The sequence below is a fragment of the Littorina saxatilis genome, linkage group LG12 (genome assembly GCF_037325665.1).
Source record: "Littorina saxatilis isolate snail1 linkage group LG12, US_GU_Lsax_2.0, whole genome shotgun sequence".
Lineage (NCBI taxonomy): Eukaryota > Metazoa > Mollusca > Gastropoda > Littorinimorpha > Littorinidae > Littorina > Littorina saxatilis.
In genome coordinates, this window is record NC_090256.1 from 85,311,853 (window position 1) to 85,328,692 (window position 16,840).

The window sequence follows — 16,840 nt, forward strand, 5'->3', positions numbered from 1 at the left end:
GCTACTCTTGCTCACTCTGACATTAGACAGTCCTCCTTCTCCCCTCCTCCTTTATTTGTTTTGTTTTGCGTGGATATATTTAAGACATGTAAGATTTTACACGAAAACAAAACAAGAATACGTAAATAATAATTCTTTCCTTTCATAAACATACGAAACTACAGTTAGTGCTAGTTTATGACCAGCTTTTCACTTCAAAGCGTCAAAATGGCGGCGGACGTGGGAGATTTGATTGTAAAATTCTCCAAGAAGGAATACAAAATTTGTGGTCTGTCTGGTACAGATACGATATCCGATCTTAAAAATGCAATTCACAATCAAACAGGCGTTCTTCCGGAGCACCAAAAACTTGCAGGATTCAAAGTAAAAGGTAGGTAGCTGGTAAAAAAAAAGGGTAAAACGAGGTCCCGAGTTTCGTTTTCCTTAACGGACAGACAGACCGCACTTCCTTTTTCCTTTTAAAGAAATGGTTGTGAACAATTTCATTTATAAAACAACTTTTAAGTTGAGCAACTGAATGTTTTGAACGGAGGAAACATTGTATCACTGTTAGTTAAACATGCCGGGCTGTGACAAATGATACAGGAATATGAATGAATCTGTACACTAGCACTGATAGTAGCAGTGCCAGTAGCACATTTATGCATGCAGAAATTGGTACAGAAGTAGAGATATCGCCTTCAAAGTTCAGAGCTGTGTAGCAGTACCCGACATAAAAGACCTTAAGCTCACCCAGTCCATTAAAATCTGTTTGTGTCGTGTAAAGCTCAAAATACAAAAACAAAACAAAGTTTTGAATATGGTTTTGAAAGCATGGAGAAGTGGTAGAAACATCCACTGATGCAGGCGTGTTTACAAATACAATTTTACATTCTCTGCACAGGCACCAGCTCTCATTTAAATGAAAAATGCCAGTTTCTTTTTTTTCAAACTTTTTACTAAACGCGGCTGACTATAATCTCTGTTTTCAATACCGACCCCCGTAGCACATTGGGCTGCAGGCCGGGAGGCCGTGAGTTCGAATCCCATCAAGGTCATGTGGGTTTTTCGGGCTACGGCCGGCTCCTACCCAGAGTGGAAGTGCTATGGTTCCTATGGGAAGGCTGGGATCACACAGCCGGGTGTCGTTCACTTAACGAATGCCACTTTGAGGGTGTTCGGGTTCTGTTTACCTGACCAACACCGCAGGTGCGCCAGTTCTCGGGCCTGGTTGATGCCAGGATATATTATGACAGTAAGTGTAGAGTGCTGCCCTGCCACGTAGTCTCAAACCAAAATGGAAATCCAAAGCATCATCATTATAATCATCCTCATCTCATTAATCACCCAAAATTATAAATTGTCCTTGCTCTTGTAGCCCTTCATGCCCGGAGCTCTCATGGTGACCTTGGTGTCAGTGTTCCTGTTCGATCCTTCCCTGAATAGTAGTTCTAATGTCAGTCTTCAACGTGTGACGTTTTGGGGTGTCGACGGAGGGACGTGGTGGTGATCTGCTCTCTTGAGGGGATGCTCACTGAGTCTGGCTCCGCGACTTAACAGTCGATGTCGTTAGTAGGAGGCATAGTAGGTAGTGGGCTGCGTCTGTTAGCTCAGGACAGACCCACTACTGAACACCGTCGAAATGACTCAACAGAAGTGCAGTGTCATCTTCCGAGGGTAGCCTACCGCAGCAACCCGACATCCCCCCCCTGGAGCGTCTGTAAAATCGACAAGTCTGGCAGCGGAACGAAATTCAGATGTGGATGGAGCAGTGAGTGCAGGGATGGGGCGGTGTGAGAGCACACCGGGACAAGGACGAAAAAAAAAAATGAAAAAAAAATCTGTTTTCTAACTCTAAGTTATAAAAATGTGGATTGATCATTGAGATCAGAATATGAGGGTAGAGAAGGACTCAGTGCTGGCAGTCTCCTTTACTTCAGGTTGAAATTGTGAAAATTGGAAACTGGATAATTGAATAAAACTGGTTTGTTCTGGTGCTTCTGTTTGGTAATGGTATACACCATTAATGACAGTGTGTTCAAGACATGGATGTCACAACGGAGCGAGTTCTAAAATTAGATCTGCTTATGTGCAGTTTTTATTGGCCATGGACTGCATGTTTACAGATTTGCTCCGTAAGGCTGTGACTGTGAGTGTGTGTGCGTGCGTGCGTGACCTGTGTATACATGTGGGTTTGTGTGTGTGTTACTGTTAGTGTGTTAGTGCATACTGTGTGTGTGTGTAGCCAACACTTGAAATTTTAAAGCGGAGTGTGTGACTGTCAGTGTCAACTGTCATACGGTTTGTCTCTAGAGTAACAAACAGGTACATGTACTAAGGTTCATCCTTGGAGAAAATACTACATGTAAGAGTCATTTGATTTTGACCCCTTGACCAAATTCTGATGGGACAAAATTGAAGTTGCGATGTGCCCCTTGAACCCAATTGTGTATGTGGAGGGGCTTATGTGAGAGACAAGGGTGGCGCTGTGGTAAGGCCAAAAAAAAAAGGTCTGTTTACGGTAACATAGGCCAAAAAAATAGGGTCGGTAGGTCGGGATGTTTTTTTTTTTTTTTTTTTTTTTTCCCCTCCAAAAAACCATATTTTTACGTTATTTTGCAAAAAAAAACCAATTTTTTTTTTCTTTTTTTTTCTTCCCCAAATGCCAAAAAAAAGTCTAGGGTCGCGCGAAAAAAATAGGGTCGGTCGGGTTACCGTAAACAGATCTATTTTTTTTTTTTTGCCTAAGTAATTTCTATGCGTCCTTTGATTTCTTATGGGTCATTTTAAGATTTTATTTCAATCTTTTTATACGTCATTTATGATGATTTATATGCCAATGGCTCATGGCGTGTTAGTAAACCAAACCCTGATGTATTGATGAAGTTCAAATGTTCCAGTGTGCCTTAAAAATGTCATCAAAATAAAAGTCCCCTCAAATACAACATGTACGATGTGAATCAGGATCTATTTGATCATACATGTATGTACCCCTGCAGTCCGGACTGACGATCTAACAGCGAACGACAAGAAGAAGATACATGTATGTATCATAATATGATTTTTAAACTGTAAATCACTAAATGTAATGCTGTCCTTTCAGTGAGTTTGACTGTTTCAGTGGGCCAGTACAATGACAGTTCCCAGCTTTCCAGCATGATGCTCAAACCCAACATGAAGCTCACACTCATCGGGACAAGGGCAGATGTTATTGTGAGTTACTCAGTTACGGAATTAGACACACACACACGATACACACACTAATTTACAGTGACTAACACCAGGGACGGCCAAATCACCTGCCAGGTACAAGTAATATATATATCCACCAGGCTAGTAGAAACTGTCTGGCACTGGCAGGCCAACAAAAATTCTGGTTAAATGCAAAACAACTTTTGCTTGCACGTTTCAGTTTCAGTTTCATATGATATAATTTATAAACACTGCACATGCAGGGACTTATGTCGTCTGCAAAAATACCACCATGTTCTATTGAATTGAATTGAAAGAGTGCTGGGCCCCTATCAGGTGCTTCTGATGTTTCATTGGCTTTGCAGCCCAATTGTACTTTCTCTAATGATTACAAACGCGATATATATGTCGTACCGAATTAATGAAATTGCAGAATTTGTAGAATCGGCAACATTTTTGCCCATTTCGCAAATCGGTAAAATGCTGCTCATTACGCAAAATCAGCAAAACGCTGCCCATTACACAAAATCAGCAGCGTTTTGCCAAAAATTTGTGACGGCTTCTAAAACTTGCCAATTTCGTACAAGTGGGAGATAGTGCGTTACTTTCTGTGTCACCAGAACATTGTATTAACATTGCCTTACCTCCCCATTAAGGGTGTTATGGTTTGTGTTGGTCTATGTCAGGTATAACTCCGAAAATGCACGAAAAACTACATTTTTTGCCAGAACTAATTGATTATTGCGATATTTATTCATTTTAACAATGTCGGGTGAATGCCGATAGCGGGGAGGAGTGAGAGATTGGAGATCGATGGGGAGACAATGGTGGGTTTTATCTTGTCAAAAATGTCAAAGAACACAGAAAGACAAATATCATGTTTTGGACTGGAGCATGATTGCTCAAGTTGCAAAATATTAAGTCCATAGGTTGCTCACATTTTGAGTGCAACTTCCGTGACTGAAGAACAGTGGCTAGTGCAAAAAAGTCATACTTGATTTCAAGTGGGAAAGACTACTCATTGCTGACTGCAGAGGAGTTTTGATGGTATCACCATTAGTTTGTGTGTATTTACAAATCAATTTGACAGTCAATGCATGTGCCTTTCACAGCTGTTAACCTGTGCATGGTCCTGATTTTTGTGTGTGGTTTTCTGCAAATTGTGAACAGGCTGAAGTGAGAGAGCCACCTCCTGACCTGCCGGAAGTGATTAACGATTTTGACATTGAAGATGAAGTGATTGCCCTTGAAAATAGGTGAGTTGACCTTTAACTCATTGTCTCCAGATATATATCCGCTCAGACTGTTAGCTTCAGTCACTTCCTGTAACGTCGATCTAACGCCTGCATTCCAGCGTGTTGATCACAGTTACTACACAGTTTCTACACACCAGTGTCTCGGCTAAAACAATTCTTGGTCAACATAGGTGGTGTAGAAAGTGTTAAGTTACTGAAAGTGAAACCTCTGCTGCTAGGCGCTAGAGCTGACCTATACTTTTATGCAGAAATGTAGATACATTGTATGTATACATGGACACTTTGTGACCTAGGAAGGAAAGAAGGGCAATGTCTGTTTGCAAACTGAGGTACAAGTTAAACCGACAAACAGTATTGTATACTACACTTTTCTTTTTGATCTATATTTGACCTGGTTACCTTTATTTTGCCTTTTGAAGAATCTGCAGTTCACGTTTCAATTAATCTCAGAAAATATAATTGTAGTTTGTGAATTACCTTTGTCAGAGTTTTGAGATTGTTTAAGTTTAAGTATCATGAACAATAAAGCTAGCTTAGATTAATAATAATTTGTATTTTCTGTCCATATTTTTATTGCTACAGGGAAGAATACTTGGCCAAAGTACAGAGGAGAATAAAAGACTACAAGGTGACTCTGCTGAACCCTTTCCGTGAGAACAAGAAACTGCTGGTGCTAGACATTGACTATACGCTCTTTGGTATGATTCTTGTTTTCTCTCTCTGACTCTCACATTGTCATAATACTTGGTCGTGTGGGTTTAGAAGCTGTCATGTTGAATTTGTTTTAACAAGGCTTTTGACTTGAAAATATCAGAAATCACTCTGTAAACTGAAATTTTGTCAGTTGTAATTATGTTGTCAGTCGTTATCTGTCTGTTGACATATATAATAGAATACTGGCAACAATTAGAATCAAATGAGTGTAGAAAATGTGGACAGAAGTAAAAGTGTTCCTACAACAACAGGAGGTTTCATTGCCAATTTAAAGCCCCAGTATGTCTCAAATGGTTTACAAAATGATTTAAATCTTCTCATGAAAAAAGCAGTTCTAACTTATGGAGCACACTTGCAATAGCATTTAATAGAATTGAATGAAACAGTTCGTTTGAATTGCTATTTAGCTCGCGTAAACCACACACCAGATTTTGTGGTTTATCAAACCCCTGAGCCATCGTGAACCCGTGTGATCCGCTTTCCTTTTTTTCACAATTTAGTCGTCAGTTTGTGATTTCAATGCGACTGGCTGTATCTGCAATAGCACATTATTGTGTACCTCTGATTCTTAAACGCAACAAACGGCTGCGAGTCACACGAACTTGTCGGCGGCGGCTGGCTTCAAAGAAAGCGAGCGCTATTCTGCTTTGAGACACGACCTTTTGTGACCCTGCTTCCGGGCTATCTTTTTTCAAACTTTCAAAACTTCGAATTGTACTGATCTTGTCTTGATGTCTATGATTTAAGAATGTTTGCGTTACAAGCTGTCAATTTATTATTTAGATTTTAAAAGTTAAGTTCTAGCGCCAAAACGATTGTAGATCAGACGGTCCACGAAAATAAATTCTTTGAAAATGTCTCACTCTCGACGGAAAGCAGCCAGGATGTTCCCGTTCGGTGAGCGTTTAAATGGAAGGGTGTTTGTACTGTGTGTAAAAGCCTGACAGTATATATGTGATGGTTTACGGGAGGCTTACTGTGCCTTTAACACTACTAATGTTATTTCACAGATCACAGGTCAACGGCGGAAACACCCAATGAACTGATGCGACCATACCTGCATGAATTTCTCAAGGCAGCTTATGAGGATTATGACATTGGAATCTGGTGTAAGTGGCTTGTATAAATGGTGAATGCATGGTTGTTACTTCTTCTTTCATGGGCTAAAACTCCCATGTGCACTCACGAGTGGATTTTTATGTGTATGACTGTTTTCACCCCGCCATTCAGGCAGCATACGCCGATTTTGGGGAAGCTTGCTGGGTATTTTTGTTTTCTATAAGATAAGTTAAGATAAGATAAGATCATTTATTGTCCATACAATTAATACAATCGATGGAAAAGTGTGGTTCATCTGCTCCTAAAACAACCAAACAACATATGTCAACAACCTTAAAAAACAACAAGTCGCGTGAAGCGATATAAAAACATTTAGTCAAGTTGTCGGCATCAAAGTAGCAGATTAACACCAAAAAACAGTCAACGCTGAGACTATATTGAGATAGTCTCGACTAACCACACCAATAAACCGAGACGGGTCACGCTCCTGACCGCGTATTGTGTGCGAACGCAGTACTTACTTAAACCTATTTTTTGTAATTGTGAGCACATTTTTATAGTAAACATGACATATGTTTTTGTTTTTGAATTCAGGAGAAATTGAGGAATACGATTCAACCATTTTAAAATCTGTTTGTAAAAATTTGATTTTAATGACAACTTTAATGAGCAAACTAATTAACTAATTTTTACGCTGCCAAGCTGAAATTCAATCCCATAGTCCGGACTTCGTCGAAGATTCCTTGACCAAACTTTCAATCAATTTGATTAAAAAATGAGGGCGTGACAGTGCTGCCTCAACTTTCACAAAAAGCCGGATATGATGTCATCGAAGACATTTATCGAAAAATTTTTAAAAACTTCTGGGGATTTCATACCCAGAAACTCTCATGTGAAATTTCATGAAGATCGGTCCAGTAGTTTTTTCTGAATTGCTCTACACACACGCACGCACACACACACACACACACACACACACACACACACACATACATACACCGCACCCTCGTCTCGATTCCCTGTCATATGTTAAAACATTTAGTCAAAACTTGACTAAATGTAAAAAATAAGAACAATAAAACATACGAAGTAAGAACACCCAAAGTACTCCAGACAGGCACCCATCAAACTCTGACATGGATTACAGGATCTTTTCCATGTGCACTTGGTCTTGTGCTTGCTTGTACACACGAAGAGGGATAAGGCACTAGCAGGTCTGCACATAAGGTGACCTGGGAGATCGGAAAAATCTTCACCCTTAAAGGCACAGTGCAGCTCACAGCCTTTGTTTTGCATTTTTGTTGCAGCTGAGTGCATTTACAGTTAAAAAATCCTCCTATGGTAGTAAAGCAAACCCAAAACTACCCAACGACGACATCTGTGAAGCTCGACAGTTTCTTGTTCCCGCGAGTGCATACATTAACCTAGTTGTTACGTGGTGTTTGGTCGGAGTTCGATTCAACTGAGCGATTCCGGCCTCCATTTTGTTTTACACAAACTCATGATGACGTCTGACATAGTTTGCTTAGTGAAGTGTCTTTTTGTGCATGATGTGGTGATCTACCTGATCTAAATTTAGATCCAAAAATAGGTCAAGACCAGCCGGGTCCGAGTACGAAATTAATTCGTAAAAAAATCGCAGTTCTTGACTCTTTGGGTGCAAGTCAATGAAACTTGGTAGTTCTTCGAACGGATAGCTGCCTGAGGTATGACTAAAAGCCCCAGGGGCTCTGTGCACCTGGATTTGACAAGTTCAGTACCTTTAACCAACCAGGCGGCCGCGGCTGGGATTTGAACTCACGACCTTCCGATCAAGAGGCCGATGTCTTATCCACTAGGCCACTGTGCCTGTCGCACACGCATGGTTGTTTGAATTAAGGCATTGGATTTCTTCAGAAAAGTACTTTATCACCCTTCATTTGTACTACACACAAGCACAAGGTCAAGTGCGGACCAAAAAGATCATTTAATTCATGTCCGAATTTGTTGAGTTATAAGCATTCCAAAATACCCACCAGCATGCTTCCCTCCAAAACCAACGATGGCTGCCTAAATGGGGGGGGGGGGGGGGGGGAAAATGGCAATAAATATAAAAGCCCATTCCAACCCATGAGTGTATGTGGGCACTACAGCCCACCAACCAAGAAGAACGAGAAAAGAAAGCATCCATATTGTTAAATACTTGCTTAATCTGTAAACTTGTCACAAATAATCTCAGTTATGCAGCAACCGCTCAAAGTAATCGTACAAATTACAATAACAGGTTAACGTGACTAAAGGCTGTGTGTCATTGTTTGTTCATTTTAAGTGCATTGGTGAAGGAAAACAGATTTGTGACCCTCCACCACGGAATGAGTCGCATGTCACCTTTGCATGATTTTCATATTTTTACATTTTCATAAAGAGTTTATTATGCTCTATCCAGTGGTGAAACCCGTTTTAGAAAAGAGCGAAAACTGTTTGAGTTATAAGTCTGTGACTAAGGTGACCCTCACACTGTTACCGGACACTCCCCGGACTTATATTAAGCCTAGCGCAGAACCGCGCGAGGTGACATGCGACTCATTTTGTGGTGGAGGGTCACATTTGACATCCTGAGACAGGAATTTTGAAAATACATTAGTGCTGAAGTTTTGGGTTGCAATTTATTTTCTTCTCAGCTTTTGTGTTTTTGTTGTTGTATCTGTTCATTCTGCCAAGAATTATGAATAGTATCATCACAGAGTTTAGAAATACATTGTTTTCCAAGTGTTAATGGTATGGCTGATTTTGAACAGCTGAAGAGAAGTAACTCCTTGCAAAGAATGGTAAGTAATGGAGGCAGTTACTTCCCTTGCACTGCTACTTGTACATATATAGATCTGCGTTGTACCTTGCAGCTTAGTTTGAATGTTTGCAGCTGCCACAAGTATGAGGTGGATTGAAGCCAAACTGAAGATACTTGGTGTGACAAACAACCCTGAATACAAGATCTGCTTCCATCTGGATTACGATGCCATGATTTCTGTGCACACACCAAAGTACGGTGTTATTGAGGTAAATGTACACAGTGATGACATAGCGGGTGAGCAACAACTGTACACAGTGAAACCCCCTTATTTAAGGCCTCCCACAGGTAGGACCAAATTGTCCCCCCGGTCGCCACGGGCGAGTAAAAATTGCCCTGGGCTAGTAGAAACCACCTGGTAACTCGCCCGGCTGGCCAGTGACAATTCTGGTCAAATGCAAAACTTCTGGTTGCACTATCTAATTTCAAAGCGTTATAAACACTGCAGATGAAGCAACTGTGGTATGTACCGAGCCAGCAAACTTTCTGGCGGGCTAGTGAATTTTTAAGTTACTCGCCAGGCTGGCGAGTTCAAATTTTGAGATTTGGCCATCCCTGTCCCATTTAAGGACTTGACTCCGTCCTTTTTAATCTCTGATGTCTCAGATGATTTGTTAATAACCTCTGTAAATGTACCTCTATTTCATGACTCCGTCCTTTTTAAGACCTGATTTCCTCAGATTTTTGGAGGTTTTAAAAAGGTTGTTTTACTGTACCCTTGGCTTAATTTATTAATTGTTATCTGTAAGTTATGTACTTAATTATTAATGCTTGAAGAAGAAAAAATCATGTTTGTGAAAGTAGCATTTGAAAACCACAAGGCTTTTCGGCTTTGTGGCAGGAGTTTTGACCCACCGAACTCATTTGAAAAATGCACTGTTGTTGTTTGAGTGGATAACTTAACGCTGATGGAATGGGTGTGTCTGTGTTCAGGTGAAACCTCTTGGCGTTCTATGGGGTAAATTCCCCGAGTGGAGCGAGAAGAACACAATCATGTTTGACGACATCCGCAGAAACTTCATCATGAATCCTAACAATGGACTCAGGGTGAGTCATTGTTTCTGTTGTTGTTTGATGTGTTGCGGCATGTGTTGCTTTTTACTTTTAACATATCTATGTTGAACTGCTTATTTTAGTTGCTTTTTACATTTAGTCAAGTTTTGACTAAATGTTTTAACCTAGAGGGGGGTATCGAGACAAGGGTCGTGGTGTGTGTGTGTCTGTGTGTGTGTGTGTGTCTGTGTGTGTGTGTGTGTGTGTGTAGAGCGATTCAGAGAAAACTACTGGACCGATCTTCATGAAACTTCACATGAGAGATCCTGAGTATGGTATCTCCAGACGTTTTTTTCATTTTTTTGATAAATGTCTTTGATGACGTCATATCCGGCTTTTCGTGAAAGTTGAGACGGCACTGTCACGCTCTCATTTTTAAACCAAATTGGTTGAAATTTTGGTCAAGTAATCTTTGACGAAGCCCGGACTTTGGTATTGCATTTCAGCTTGGAGGCTTACAAATTAATTAATGCGTTTGCTCATTAAAGTTGTCATTAAAATCAATTTTTCGCAAAGAGATTTAAAATTGATTGCATCGTATTCTTCATCACATTCTGAAACTAAAAATATATACATATGTCATGTTTACTCTTAAAATGCGACCACAATTAACGAAAATAGATTAATTAGTCTTACGATTAAAATTTAAGAAATCGATCCAAAAATGATTTCATCTTTTTCTTTATCATTTCCTGATTCCAAAAACATATAGATATGATAGGTTGTATTCAAAATACGCTCAGAAAGTTAACACGACTACAGAAAAGTGCTCTTTCCTGTTTAGCACAATACGCTACCGCGCTAATCTGGCGTGTCAATATCACTACGTTTTGCACGTGGGAGGTGAGCGATTTCCTTCACGCGTGGATTGACGAAGCTGTACTGTCTTGGTGAAAAAATACAGTGCGTTCAGTTTCATCCCGTGAGTTCAACAGCTTGGCTAAATGTAGTAATTTCGCCTTACTCGACTTGTTACATTTAGTCAAGTTTTGACTAAATGTTTTAACATAGAGGGGGAATCGAGACGAGGGTCGTGGTGTGTGTGTGTGTGTGTGCGTGTGCGTGTGCGTGTGTGTGTGTGTGTGTGTGTGCGTGTGCGTGTGCGTGTGTGTAGAGCGATTCAGAGTAAACTAGTAGACCGATCTTTTTGAAATTTTACATGAGAGTTCTTGGGTATGATATCCCCAGATGTTTTTTTCATTTTTTTCTATATATGTCTTTGATGACGTCATATCCGGCTTTTTGTAAAAGTTCAGGCGGCACTGTCACACCCTCATTTTTCAATCAAATTGATTGAAATTTTTGTAAAGCAATCTTCGACGAAGGCCGGACTTTGGTATTGCATTTCAGCATGGTGGCTTAAAAATTAATTAATGACTTTGGTCATGAAAAATCTGAAAATTGTAATTAAACTTTTTTTTTTATAAAACGATCCAAATTTACGTTCATCTTATTCTTCATGCAATGCAGCACAGCGAAACTACTAGCTAAAGGCTCGTCAGTTTCACTGCGTTTTGCACGAGCGGCAGACTACGGTCATTGTGAAAAAATGCAGTGCGTTCAGTTTCATTCTGTGAGTTCCACAGCTTGACTAAATGTAGGAATTTCGCCTTACGCGACTTGTTTTTTTAAACATGTAAACATTTGCATGCTTTAAGGTTTTATCATTGTTGAAAAGACTGTTCTTCAGAGTTGTTATTTGGATCTTTATAAATCTGTTCTCTCTACTTTCATTTTAGTTTCCTTCTACACACCAAAGGAGCTAAGATAAATGTAATAGTAAAACAAGTCGCGTAAAGCGAAAATACAACATTTAGTCAAGTAGCTGTCGAACTCACAGAATGAAACTGAACGCAATGCAACGCAGCAAGACCGTATACTCGTAGCATCGTCAGTCCACCGCTCATGGCAAAGGCAGTGAAATTGACAAGAAGAGCGGGGTAGTAGTTGCGCTGAGAAGGATAGCACGCTTTTCTGTACCTCTCTTCGTTTTAACTTTCTGAGCGTGTTTTCAATCCAAACATATCATATCTATATGTTTTTGGAATCAGGAACTGACAAGGAATAAGATGAAAGTGTTTTTAAATTGATTTCGAAAATTTAATTTTGATCATAATTTTTATATTTTTAATTTTCAGAGCTTGTTTTTAATCCAAATATAACATATTTATATGTTTTTGGAATGAGAAAATGATGGAGAATAAGATGAACGTAAATTTGGATCGTTTTATAAAATTTTTGTTTTTTTTACAATTTTCAGATTTTTAATGACCAAAGTCATTAATTAATTTTTAAGCCACCAAGCTGAAATGCAATACCGAAGTCCGGGCTTCGTCGGAGATTACTTGACCAAACTTTCAACCAATTTGGTTGAAAAATGAGAGCGTGACAGTGCCGCCTCAACTTTCTCGAAAAGCCGGATATGACGTCATCAAAGACATTTATCAAAAAAATGAAAAAAACGTCTGAGGATATCATACCCAGGAACTCTCATGTCAAATTTCATAAAGATCGGTCCAGTAGTTTTTTCTGAATCGCTCTACACACACACACACAGACAGACAGACAGACAGACAGACAGACAGACAGACAGACACACACACACACTCACACACACACACACACATACACCACGACCCTCGTCTCGATTCCCCCCTCTATGTTAAAACATTTAGTCAAAACTTGACTAAATGTAATGACTGTGAGTTGTTTTTGACGATACACCACACAGTATTTCTGTGTATTTCTACAGCCACAGTTTTGTTTGGTTAGTGTGACATATCACATAATACATTGTGCTGGTGATTGTGCTGTGACAGATTCGTGCTTTTCGTGACGCTCACACCCGCCGCGCAACCGACAGAGAGCTGCTGAAGTTGTCTGAGTATCTGCGTGACATTGCTGATTTGGACGACTTTTCCAGGCTGGATCATCGCGAGTGGCAGTCGTAAGTCTCTACAGAATGAAAGACTTGCTTGAACTGTAGGGAAGTATGCAAGAGTGTGAGTGGTGTTTGTGATTGTGCGATATTTTGTTCAACTGAGTTAAAGTGGAACCTCCCTATTATAAGACCTCTAGTTTGAAAACGTTCCAAATATTATGACCTGGCTTCTTGGGTTTTCTGTTTCTAGTGTGACAGGGGAGGCTACCGCTCCTTTCACAGCAGACTCTGCACCCGAGTTGTTGGCCTTTAAGTCAACACCGGTGGATTGTGGAATTCTGTTTGTGATGGGGTCTGGTGGTTTCCGATTGTCTGTATGTTCATGGAAACCTTCGGGTTTGCATAACAGTTTTTATAGGGCTAAGAAATTAGCCCTAACATTTTCAATCCTGTTTGATTGCACTTCGCCTCCCGAGGTGATCGTAGTGTTACGGCACTTGGTTACACTAGCATCTGTAAATTTATCTCCATTTTAAGACTCCTCCTTCCTCTCTGAAGACCTGCTTTTCTCTGGTATTTGGCGTTCTTTTCAGACAGTTTCCTCTCAATTGTCAGCAAAACTGTTAAACTTAATGGCTGGCTGTACGTTTTGTTCAAACACAAGATGTGTGTAAAATTTAAATCAGGCAAAACTGGTGTAACTCGTTGTCACGATCGGGTGACAGAGACCAAGAAAGTGTCACTCAGTGGAGTGCCTGTTCTTGGTCGATTATGATAGAAAGCGCCTGTACGTGATATTGGGCTACAGCAGAGTTTGCTGACAGTGCTCAACTAGCACGGATGTTTCGTAGCGCACGAGTTTCACAGTGGGGGTTTCTGCTGTCATAGGGCTGACGGTTTTTCGCTGACAGCGCGCACGGGATTTTCACGGATTGAGTTTCTCGTGTCTTTTTTCTGCTTGGGAGGCAGAATTGTGTATAGCTGGACTGGTTTTGTGACAAGGTCAGTCACGTGTTATTGGCTAGGTTGTCTGAGAGAGGCACAAGGACGGGGCACTTGACACCCAGCGGCAGAAGGGGAAGGATCTAATACACAGTTTCTAGAGTATGATGGTTTTTCACCGAATATTGTATTCGGCACTCTAGGGGAGCTTCCACCGGTTATTTCCTTCACACTGCCACATATTTTGCTGAGGACAAGTCGTCAACATTCCTTCGTCGGCGATGGCTTTCGCATAAGGATTCGACAAGGGGTTCTGGAGGTTTTCGGTCACTGTTGACGAACAGAGGCTGTTCCAGGGAGGAAGCGGACTTTGCTTCCATTGAGAGTACAATCATAGGCTTTTGAGGTAATAAATCATTATTTAACGCTGTTGATGAGTCTGTGTTGTGGAATGAAATACTCTCTGTTGTTCTTTCCAGGTTAGCGCATAATTTACTCTCTGTGACGCTAAAATACTAATCTGTATATGGTTTTTGCAGATAGGGAGAGAAGGACGGAAAATGGCTGTTTTGTTGTTGTAAAAAGTCCGTTTTGTGCAGGCCCACGTGCTCGATGAGGTATTTAAAGATGACATGTTTTAAGGTGGTGGGTGAGGGGTAGCTGACATGTTTAGTGCACCGATGCTTTCTGTTTGCAGCCTCCGTTCGTTTCGCTTCGCTTCGTTACGTGTTCCTGTAACGTCTGCACGGCTGACTTTGGCGGGACCTGTTGAAGCTACGCTAACCAGGAGACCGGCTAACCAGCGGACCGGCTAACCAGCGAACCGGCTAACCAGCGGACACGCTAACCAGCGAACCGGCTAACCAGCATACCGGCTAAGCAGCAGCAGCAGAGATAAAGCTAAGTGCACCATGTCGTACGCACCCCGTTGACCACCGTTGTCTTTTCGTATCTGTGATTTCATTGGAATAGTGACAACGTGGGGTGTGACCCCTGCACGAACTAGAGCTTTTCGAACAGAACATTCGCATTTAACTATGTTTACACGGGTTCAGCGTGTTACTATAATTTTCTATATACTACTGGCATTTTGTCAGTGAACACTGGTTTTTTACGTGTTGAGAACGTAAAAGGAACATATTTTGAGTGAAGGCTCGAGGGAGGTGGAGAGTTTATACATAAACAGGCGTCTGAAACTTATACTTTTGTTGACTCTATTTAATTGTATGCCTGCGAGAGTGGATCAGGGTGTGGTTAGTTAATTAGTAGTAATTAACCGGTTCATAATCACCTTAAGTGATATATTGAAACGTGACACATGGGGGCCAAGCCGGGATTTACTCAGTTAATTTCCAACTGATAAAGACCCACCAATTAAGGATAACTAAGAGCAGATAATCTCGTCAGTGCTCGACTTATTTTCTGCTTGGTGCTACCCTTTTTTGTATAGTTTTGATCATATACCACACCTTAAGCGATTCACATCTTGCAGGAAATGTAAATTGTAATTTGTGAGCTATTGTATGCGCTAACTGTGATTACCTCCCTTTCCTTTGTTTGTGAATCTTTGTTGTTGTACGTTCAGTGTTTTCCGTTGCAGAGAGCTGAGCGGGGTTAGCGGATTTGTTATTCGTTTTACTCAGTTTTCTCTACATTGTTGTTTCGCATTCTGTAACAGGTTACATTTCTACCGTCTTGTTTTACTTGGATTTTTCTCCATATTTTGACTTTGTTGGAATTTTGGGGGGGAAGGGTCCGAGGACTTCTGTCCTAACCAAGGCTGTGGGAGACACTCTGTTTCACCGCAAAAAGCAGCCGATAAAGTAGGCCACGGCTGTGGGAAACACTTTGTTTCACCGCAAAAAGCAGCCATAAAGTAGGCTACGCGATTTGTTCTACACCGTTTGGATTTTTTCTTCTGCATTTTCCGGTTGCTGGATTTTTGTATCCATCGCTTTCATCACCGCGTATTCTAGCTATAGCTGCGTTAGACTTACTTTTGTGATAACGCTTTGCTAAACTAACCATGGCTACAGGGGGATCTCCTACGAAGAGATTAACTTTTGAGACTCCTGGTAGCGAGGAACAGACAGAGCGAGACGCACGCGTTAGAGCGCGTAGTTTGCTTAAGCGCAAGGAGTTAGAACGTAAGGAAGACATAGAGCGACAGACGAGAAAAGAAGAGCTTGACAGACAAGAACGACAGGCCGAACGTGAGAGACAGGAACGACAAGACGAACGTGACAGACAAGAACGGAAAGAGAAAGATGAACGAGACAGACAAGAAAGGGAACGACAGGCCGAACGTGACCGACAGGATAAGAAAGACGAGCTTGAGAGACAGGAACGACAGGCCGAACGACAGGCCGAACTTGACAGACAGGAAAAGAAAGACGAACGTGACAGACTAGACCGGAAGGAACAGGCGGATCGCGATCACCAGCTAGAGCTAGCTAGGCTACAGGCCGAGAAGGGTACGCTTACTCAGGCTAGCGCGCCGACGTTTGTTGCCGACCGTACGAGACTGCCGACGTTCGACGATGACAAGGACGAGCTCGACGACTTTTTACGCCGGTTTGAGCGCATTGCATCTGACCAGAAGTGGGAAGAGGCCACGTGGGCTAGCCGCCTTAGCACCTGCCTGAAAGGACGCGCTTTGCAGCTCTACAACGCTTTGGATGACGACGAGGCGAGAGACTATCAGGCACTTAAGAAGGCGTTACTCCAGCGCTTCAACCTGACTGCTGAAGCCTACAGACGACGTCTGCGTAACAGCAAGAGACTGAGCGGCGAGCTGAGCCATCACCCAGGCAGCAGAGTAATATGCCCGGTATATGACAAACATATGACATGGCATGTGGAAATCATATAGCAAAACCATATGTCAGTCATAGATAAATTGCAAATGGTTTTGGAATGGCTACCATATGGTTTTTA

The 16,840-nt window shown here is 41.3% G+C and overlaps 1 protein-coding gene across 1 annotated transcript in view; it reads left to right on the plus strand.

The window, feature by feature from the left end:
• Positions 1-202: 202 nt before the first annotated feature.
• The window catches only part of LOC138983027 (ubiquitin-like domain-containing CTD phosphatase 1), a 38,069-nt gene continuing 21,431 nt past the window's right edge, over positions 203-16,840 (plus strand). The window contains exons 1-8 of the mRNA XM_070356430.1: positions 203-370; positions 3,101-3,192; positions 4,342-4,427; positions 5,010-5,125; positions 6,152-6,250; positions 9,100-9,236; positions 9,961-10,074; positions 12,900-13,027. Coding sequence (XP_070212531.1) covers positions 208-370; positions 3,101-3,192; positions 4,342-4,427; positions 5,010-5,125; positions 6,152-6,250; positions 9,100-9,236; positions 9,961-10,074; positions 12,900-13,027 — 935 coding nt within the window. The 5' untranslated portion in view covers positions 203-207. The remainder of the gene's footprint in view (positions 371-3,100; positions 3,193-4,341; positions 4,428-5,009; positions 5,126-6,151; positions 6,251-9,099; positions 9,237-9,960; positions 10,075-12,899; positions 13,028-16,840) is intronic.